Here is a 9876-nt window from a genome sequence, read left to right as displayed (position 1 = left end):
GAGATGGATTGTCATTGTGGCAGGAACAGTAGTCTAAAGCACAGCAGCAATGTGAGGATGGTGCAGGAATTGGCGATGTTCCTTTCCGTTGTGCATAGGGTCACTGTGGTCAGAACCGACTCTAGGGCACCTAACAACAACAGCAACAATAAGTAAACATATCAATATATATATGAGTTGGAGAAATGTAAAGAGGATGAGAAGTCAACGTTGCTGATGTAAATCGGAGAGTCAGTTTTTTATACTGGTGTCCTCAAAAGAGCTTATAAAATCATGGAGACCTGGGTCTCATCCCTGGAAATTTGGTTTTTAGGGTTTGACGTGGCCCAGAATTCGAGTTTCAAGAAGCTCCCTTAGTAATTTTTCTGGGCACAGAGGTTTAGATTCAGTAGCAATCTAATGTTACTGGTTCTAAGTCACCTCACACAAGGGCCCAGCCTCTGTGAGGAAGGAACCAGAGTAAGAGAAGATCAGGTCAAAGATGGCATCCTCTCTGTTGCAGCCTGCAGCTTGATTTTTGTCAACTTTCATTATGCCATGAAACCCACTGGCCCATTCCTATCTCTATCTCAACAAACAGTGAAAAACAAAATTATTGTGTCTTTTGGACCACATTAAATACCAAGGGGAGTGAGATCATCTAAACAGAATTGATGAAGACAATAAATATCAAGAAATCCTAAATTCACTTTGAGTTGGTTTCACTTGCAATAGCTGAAATTGCCTACTAACTTATCGAAAACCCTTATGTATCAAAAATACATACACATGCAGATATACATACATGCATATATATGCAAATGTCAGGAAATGGCCTTTGTAGTTATCTTCCTTTCTCAGCTAGATAAATGCACAAATGTACACACATACCAACATCAAGCCAAACCAGTTGGTGTGAAGTCAATCCCAACTCATGGCTATTGCCTCCATTTGATAGTAGAACTACATTTCATAGGGTTTTCAGCCACTGATTCTTCAGGAGTAGATCACTAAGCCTTCCTTCCAAGACATTTCTGGGAGGCATGAACTGCCAGCTTTTTAGTTAGTAGGTAAACACTTAGCCGTTTGCACCACCCAGGGGCTCTCTCTCACACACACACAACATACACACAAGAACTCATTTATATGAATTTAGAACCCTGGGTTATCTGGTCATTTGCTTCCAAAATGTCAGTCTTGAAAACTCAATGGAGTGCAGTTCTACTCTGAAACACATGGGGTCTCCATGAGTTGGATTTGACTTGATGGCAACTAGTTATTCAGCTTTCTATTGTACAATCTCTCCCTGCATAATGGTAATATAATTATCCTTGTAATGAGCTGTGGTTGCTCCTAAAACACCGATTTGGAGAGAGTGGGCCCTAGCAAATATTTATGGAATAACAGAATGAACAAATGCTTCAATCTATCCAATCTCCTTCAGTCACTCACTTCAGTTCCCGACCATTCAAGACACAATTAAAAGGATGAAAGAAAGGGATCTTCTGAGATACGAATGGAGGACACTCTGGAGTGATATGGAGGGTGAAGAGTCTCTGGAAACTTTATGCAGGGTGTTCAAGGCTGAAGCTCAAGGACATGACAAGTCAATTCTCATGAGTGGATTTAGTATTGTGGGCCCAGACACCGATATTCAGACTCTGAACATAGAGTACCTTAACATAGGACTCTGAAGGGTTCCTTTTCACCTTCAGGAAACCACAATTATAGCTATCTGTGATGACGCTGTGTCTAAGTACTGGACTGCTAACCTCAAGGCCAGCAGTCCAAACCCACCAGCTGCTCCTTAGGAGAGAAATGAAGCTTTCTGTTCACATAAAGATTTACAGCTTTAGAAAGTCTACACAGGTGGCTCTGAGTCAGAATCAACTTGATGGCAGTAAATTTTTCTAGAGTTTGAGTGGATGGTGGGAGTGCGAGGAGTTGCCTAGGGGTACTATGAGCTAGGCATTGGGTTGCTAACAACAAGGTCAGCAGTTGAAACCCACCAACTGCTCCATAAAAATGTATGGCCTTGGGAACCCTATACAGTGTCACTATGAGTTAGAATCCATTCCACACAGGGAGTTTGGGTTTTGGTTAGTGATGGGGGATGAACTGATAAAAGTTTGTCTTACAAGAAACAAGGACACAATACAAAACAACATAGGCAGACCGACTGTTACTACAAAAACAAGCAACTTGCTTGCCTAAGAAACATCAAGGCAAGTAGTCGGGTTCCCTCAGTGCAAACCCACTTCCAAGACTAAGACTCAACGGGAATACGCGCTGTGATTGGTGACCATGCTCGACACCGATAAGGGGAAGTGAGGGAAAAACAGCAATGAAGTGGTGAGCTAAGCCCTACAACATTCAATAGACTTCTGTGAACCCGGGTGAAGACATGGTTAGCCAGCAGTGTGGCAAGACCTGGGGATTCTTGGGCCCAGAGTCAGTGACATAGCCACAGAGGACTAGAGTGGAGAGTGAAGCGTCCAGCTGATAAGAAGAGAGGGCATATGCATAAGAACACCCACACTTGAAGATAATACCCACTTATCCTGGCTCAACTAGAAGTAAAAAGAAGAGGAAAAATATATATATATATTCTCATACAATTTGATGAACTTGGCCTACGCCTATGGAAGCAGTAGCTCAAAAGAGGGAACAAGTCCTTACAGCAAGAATCATCCCCACCCCCTCCACACACAGAGTAGGCAGGGATGGGCAACTTGGACATTGGCTACCCAAAATGGGGGTGGGGGGCTACAAAGGCAAGAAGTGACTGGCTTACAAGCTTTCAAGAGGGAACCTAGATCCAGAGGGCCTGGAGGAAGGTAGAATCTCCAGTGAGTAGTATTCAATCTGACTAGGCGGGGCTGATGCAATGAAATGCAGATGGGTCTCTTGTGATACAATAGTGAATAATTGTTATCAGGACTGTTTGTGAGGGTCGGAAATGTAAAGGTGGATGTTTTATAGCAAGAAGGGGAGTGATTAACTTTTCAGTCTAGGAGCGGAGGTCCCTAGGACCATCAAGGGAGAAGAGCAGAGAGCGGGACCCTACCCAGAGAAGCAGTGATGCCTGAAATGGAGCCAGAGATGATGATGTGGAGCGATGGAGCAGCTGGAGACTTTAGATCCAGAGAGGGAGAGCGACTGTGTGCTGAAGACCTGGGGGGTATGGGGAAGAATTGCATGGAGGGGATTGTAACCATGGCAATGAGACGATATACGATAGAATGAATGTAAGACTGATGTTCTCCCATGTAAACTATCACTAATTCACAATAAAACATTGAAAAAAAAAAGAAAGAAACAAGGGCACATCTCACTAAAGCGTGGTGCAGTGCCAATGTGATATTTATTGGGACATCTATTCATTTCTTTATAGTGTCAAGAAGAAGGTAATTCTCAAATGATAGGAAAATTAGAATTCAGGGTAATTGTTCACTGAGAACATTCCACTGCCTGGGATTGGATTACTAACGGTTCTAGCCCCTCAAGTTAATTACTTACCCAAAATGTGTTTCAGGTTCATCACTTGTAAACAAAGCATAATAATACTTCTTATCTAATGTAATCTAAATATGGACTAAAGAAAAACTGTTGTTGTTCAGTGTCGGGCAACTCAGTTCTAACCCATAGCTACTCTGTATAGGGTTTCCAAGGAGTGGTTGGTGAGCTTAAACCACCCACCTTGTGGGTTAAAACCAACTTTGCAGTCCAGCACATTAGCCCACAGTGCCACAGCAGGACTCCATAGCAAAGGTGCTCATTTGGGATCACCAAATTCACTGGCAAAACTCAGGATCAAACCAGGGATCTTTAGATCATCAGTCTTAACACCCTCTTCAAATGCTTTGCAACAGTGCCTGGCATCTAGTGAACACTCCATGTGTTTGCTACTATGACTGATTTTGGTCATCTGGTCACCTCCACTCTCACTTCATACAAGATCCATGGTTCCTAGAATACATAGTAAGTAAATTCAAAAAACTAAAATCCAGTGTCATTTGGAAGCTCATTCTGTGATAGACTATGACTTTGCAAAAAACTGTCTTACTACCATAGAACCTGGTAGTAGATTTATTGCTTCTTGCTCTACACCCCATCACCATCATTACTCCCAAACCATAGAAGTGAGAAAAATATAAGGGAAATCACCCCCCAAAACTATACCTTCCATCTCTCAAAATATAATCAATATGACAATAAAATCTTTGCCTGACTCTAGCTCTTAACATCATCCTAATTTCTTTAGCTCTGAATTGGTTGATAGAGTTTCTTTCTCTAACATATTGCATATAAAAATGTCTTTCAGAAGATAAATAAAAAAGTAAGTTAATAAACCCATTGCCATTGAGTTGGTTACAACTCATAGCCACCCTACAGGGCAGAGAAGAACTGCCCCATAGGGTTTCCCAGGTTGTAAATCTTTACAGACACAGATTGTCTCTTCTTCCACCCACAGACCAGCTGGTGGATTCAAGCACTTAACCACTGCACTATCAGGGCTCCTTTTTTTGGAAGATGTTGTTGTTGTTACTAAGTGCTGTCAAGTCAGTTCTGACTTTAGCAACCCTGTATAGAGTTTTCAAGGAGCAGCTGGTGGGGTTTGAGACTTGGAATTGATAACCAACACCAGTTGCCTCAGTATGGGCTCTTTGTGTAACTGCTTGTGTAACACCCAGCTTCTCCCTTTCCCAATTAGCCACAGCAGCCCTGGGCCACAGCATCCCTGGTTACCAACCACAAAGTTTTAGCGCTTAGGCAAGCCCTCTTGAGTTTCAAGGGAACCACTGTTCTTGCCTGTGCTCTCTTGGACCACAGCTCTGACCTAGAAAAGAATGACATTTGGCTTTCTATAGAGCTTTGCACATTCCAGGCTTCTCACATCATTTCACAAACAGAGTTCAGTGGCCCCACAGGCAAACACAGCAAGAACTTTGCCCTGACAACAGGATGCTGGGCCAATTTATTCAAGAGAAGAAATGTCGTCCTGCTATGGTTGGTTTCCCAAGTCTTTTGTCTATGGTAGGGTGACCAACTGGTCTTGGTTTCCCTGAGAGTTGCCTGGTTTTAGCAACTCTTGTGTCCCAGTAAACCCCTCAGTTCTGGACAAACTGAAGCTGTTGGTCACCTTATGACTAATAACAAAAGTTGTTCAGCTGCAAATGGAGCAGTTCCCAGGGCCTGACAAACCACCAAGCAGGCCCAGCACTAGAATACTTAACCCTAGGGCAGGAACTTCAACCTAAACAACAATTAGCATTTATGAGCTGATCAAGGGCACGTTAATGGTTTAGCCTCTGCATTTATGCATTTATAATAGTTTAGTACCTGTTCTATCAAAATTGGTTCATATGCCAATTCTTCTTTGAATTACAGTCTTCTGAAAGCCTGGCACCACATCCCAGAACACTGAGCATGCTCTGATATCATTTGCTTCTTCCTTCAATCCTGTCAAATGCAATGGAATGACAGTGATAACAGAATTAAATGGCCCACTTTCCATTTCAATTGTTCCCTGCCCTTGTTGTTGTTGTTGTTAAGTGCCATTGAGTCAGTTCCAACCCATATCGACCCTGTATAGGGTTTCTGAGGAGCAGCTGGTTAGCTTGAACTACTGACCTTAAACCCACAAGGCCACACCTTGCTTAGACTTTATTTGCCTGTTAGGACTTTTTGTCCTTCCTGACCTGCTTTGATCACAAAAGTCATTCCATCCTAAGCCTTAGATTATGCATTCTGTCACCTCAATGATTAAGTTAAAACTGTGCATGCATTCTCATGGCTTGGCCAGAAAACTCACACACACTTTACTGAGTTACTACTCTAAACTAACATTCAAATAAATGATTGTCTCATCTCTAATTTTTATAGGTTGCAAAGAAACTGTCTCTGAAGATGAATGAGGTTGATTTCTACGAGCCATTCATGGATGAGCCCATTGTCATTCCTGACAAACCTTACACAGAAGAGGAACTCGTGGAGTTTGTGAAGGAACACCAAAGGTACCCAAAATGTCCTGCAAAAGCTAGGCTGGTCCAGGGTGTGGGGAATAGAGGAGATCTCAGTCCTAACATGGCAGACCCATCAAGATTGGCAGTCTTCAATCAGACTCCCAACAGAACTGTATTTAGTAGTGAAGCTTCTTTGTTCATTGATACATTGACAATGAATATAGTTACATCTTTGGAATATGGACGTAAGCTTGCATCCATGGTTAGAAGACATCCTCCCATCAGCAAATCCCTTCAGTTTCATAGGTGGAGTCACATGGAGAGATAGGTAAAATTCTATAATCATGATAATTAGAGATGGCTTCCTTATGCCAAGTACCATGCTACATGCTTTATCTAATCTTAAACTTCATTGAGTAATTATTGCTACTTCTATTTTATAGATGAAGGAATTCATATCAGAGAAGTTAAGTCACTTAACTAAAGATAAATATTCTATACAGAGAAATTCTGGGAGGGGAAGGAATGTTTTATATCACTTAAAGTAGCTCTAACAAACTCCGTTTCTATAGAGTCAGATAGTGAATATTTCATGCTTCTTAGACCAAATGGTTCCTGATGCAACTATTCAGGTAGCATGGAAGCAACCATAGATAATATGTATGCAAATGGATGTGGCTGTCTTCCAAAAAGGCTTTATTTATAAAGTTTTTACAGGAGATACTGACCATGAGCTATAGTTTGCCAATCTCAATTTTAGACGGACAATCTCAGAACATAGAGCAGAGTAGTAAGTACATTCACTCCCTCACACATACACAGTTATGTTCCTTGAACCCAAAACATAAGATTCCATCACCACCAAAGTCAGTCCGTACAATGTCTTCTGACTGTCTGGCACCATTTGCCAACATTCAGAACAAAATGGACAAGAGATAGATCCTGTTTGCTCCCCTGATGACCTTGATGATAGATTTCTACAGTTCTGGGCTGGGATCACCAAAGCTTCCTTTTCTCTCAGGCCTCCTCATTCTGGACCTGCTCTGGACACTTAGACGTGGTACTGTGAGGAATGAAATGGCTTCTTGCCCTGGGAATGAGCTGATGCTGTGCTCTCCAACCTACATTTTACATTAGACTTAATAAGCCTTGTTCTATGAAAATGCTGAAGAAAGGAAGTCCTTAGGCTGGTATGGTTAGTAGGCCCACTTCTCTGTGAAATAAATAGGAGAGAGTAGCTCCGCCTCCTAAAGGAAGAAGCAGATTCCAGAGTAGTTCATGCTCCTGCAAACAAGCCAACATCTCATTTTTCATATCGCTGAGCTGAGGTTGCAATGTTTGCCATGTGATGCTTGCTAAAGAAACTCCTCTTTTGTTTTCAGACCTACTTTACGTCGCCTTCGCCCAGAAGATATGTTTGAAACATGGGTAAGAAAATAGCAAAACCTTTCTGTCTTGTGGAGATGAATATGTATATTCTTCAACAGGGGTGTCTTTTTAACTAAGTCCTTCAACTTAAACTAAGTCTTGTTTCGCAAGGGTGAATGTATGGATGTATAAGTGAAACACAGACAACAGCACATTCAATTAAAACCAAATTATCAATGGATCCAACTTAAGCCTCTTTGATAATATCTATAAGCAAAAATTTTCCACATCTGCATTTATTTCTCAAAGTGACTACTAGCTTCCATTCATTGGCTACCAGAGACCCAGGGTCACATGGTAGGAGTTCAGGCTCTGGAGTCATAGAGACTTGAGCTCAAATCTGAAATTGTCCACCTTGCTAGGTTTGTGTCCTATATCAAATTACATGGTCTTTCTGGACTTTAGTATCCCCATCTAAGACTGGTGCTTTTTAAAGGCACCCCAAGTCATGGAAGATGCTCAATTAATGAACAGTAGCTGTTTTTAAAAAAATATCTACTCAAGGCCCTAGAAGGCAGATGTATTACTTGTTCTGTAGATCTATGTCACAGAACAGTATGTCAGGGAATCAAATACTATTAGAAAGTGGGCCTTAGAGAAAACGGCACCACCTCTCCACACACATGCAAGCTTTATTCAAAATCCCATAAATCAACAGCCACCAAAGTCTGTAGAATATTTTCAAAGCATTTCACATATCCTTCTACTTGGACCTTTCAATGCTCTAGCAAATGACCCAGAACAAGTATTATTTTAGCCCCATTTTACAAATGGGGAAATTATCTTAATGGGCTCAGTACATTACTCAAGGCCATATAGCTAGTGAGCATTTCTTCTTGGTACCTAAATTTAGGTCACCTGGCACCAAATCTCATGTTCTTTATGATTTGTCTGCCTAGAGTGGACCATATCTCCACAAGGCACCATTTGGTGGAAACAGGGCAAGGGAATGGCAGAGAAGCATTTACTTGTTTATTAATTCTTTACTTCAGAGTCGGAAGTGAGGGGTGCACAGAAAGGTAGAGTAACTTGATATCTCTTGTCTTACTGGTATGGAACTTGGCTGAATGTCTGAAGATTGTGCAAACATTTCACAAGAACAATCCAGCACAACAGACACATATTTTCTTAACATTTAAACTATTCAAAAAATTAACCTTTAAAAGCTTGTCATAAATGTTAAATAATAATAATAATAATGACAATGGGTTATGACGGTGCTTTAAAAATGATATTCCTTTCTACTTTGAAATTATTTCAGACTTGGAAAAATATTACAAAGAATTCCAGTTATATCTTCACATGTTGCTGTTAAGTGCTGTCGAGTCAATTTCAACTCATAGTGACCCTGTATAGGGTTTCCAAGGAGCGACAAGTGGATTTGAGCCGCCAACATTGCAGTTAGCAGTTGAGTAGTTATCCTACAGCACCACACCAGGACGCCAATAAATTCACCTCAAACAGTTGAGGAAAAAAGTCTATGTAAGGAGCTCTGGTAGCATAGTGGTTACAAATCAGGCTGTGAACCTCAGGGTCAGCAGTTCAAAACTACCAGCAGTTCTGCGGGAGAAAGATGAGGCTTACTTCTCCCATAAGGATTTGCAGCCTTGGAAACCCTGTACAGGGTCCCTATGAGTTGGAACCGACTCCACAGCACATAACAACAACAAAGAAAGAGTGCATGATAAAACCAAGGTCACACAATAGTAACACCCGGGGCACTTGGGTGATTTCTTCACCTAAATGCCCCATATCTTACTATTGTATGGCCTTGGCTTTGTCATGCACTTCCCCCCTCCCCCCCCCCACCACCAATGTTTCATTGTGCATTGAGTGAAAGTTTACAGGGTAGATCATCAGTTTTACATTCAACAAATCATACACCTTGTTTGATTACAATGATTATAATCCCCTACATGTACCATCAGTTAACAGTATTTCTCTCTATTCATTTTAGCTCTGTTATTTTCTTTTAACACTAAGACATATACAATAATTTATACCACTAAAAGGCACATTCTGCAAGTCTGCCTCCTGGCCGCCAGCTCTCAGACCCTCTCTTTCCATGAATCCATAGTTCTCAGCTCCTCCCTCTCTGGCTGCTTTTCATCCATCACAGATCTGTTGTTTCTTTTGGCACTTTCAATATTCTCCTCCAACACCATAACTCAAAATCATTAATTCTTCTACAGTCTTTCTTATTAACTGTCCAGCTTTTGCACCAATATAAGGTTATTGGAAATACAATGGCCTGGGTCAGGCCTACCTTAGTCTTCAAACTGACATCTCTGCTCTTCAACCCTTTAAAAAGTTCTTGTGCAGCAGATTTGCCTAAAGCAATACGTTGTTTGATTTCTTGCCGGCTGCTTCCGTGAGTGTTGATAGTTGATCCAAGAAGAATGAAGTCCTTGACAACGTCTATCTTTTCTCCAATGATAAGAATGTTGTTTATTGATTGATCCAGTGGTGAGGATTTTTGTTTTCTTTACATTGAAATGCAATC

General features: G+C 41.3%; 1 protein-coding gene across 1 annotated transcript in view; it reads left to right on the top strand.

The window, feature by feature from the left end:
• The window catches only part of CASQ2 (calsequestrin 2 (cardiac muscle)), a 117297-nt gene that overhangs the window by 67382 nt on the left and 40039 nt on the right, over positions 1-9876 (top strand). The window contains exons 6-7 of the mRNA XM_006874796.1: positions 5866-5996; positions 7328-7373. Of these exons, the coding sequence (XP_006874858.1) occupies positions 5866-5996; positions 7328-7373 (177 nt within the window). The remainder of the gene's footprint in view (positions 1-5865; positions 5997-7327; positions 7374-9876) is intronic.

Source organism: Chrysochloris asiatica, unplaced genomic scaffold (genome assembly GCF_000296735.1).
Source record: "Chrysochloris asiatica unplaced genomic scaffold, ChrAsi1.0 scaffold00302, whole genome shotgun sequence".
Lineage (NCBI taxonomy): Eukaryota > Metazoa > Chordata > Mammalia > Afrosoricida > Chrysochloridae > Chrysochloris > Chrysochloris asiatica.
This window is presented reverse-complemented; position numbering and strand designations above follow the sequence as displayed.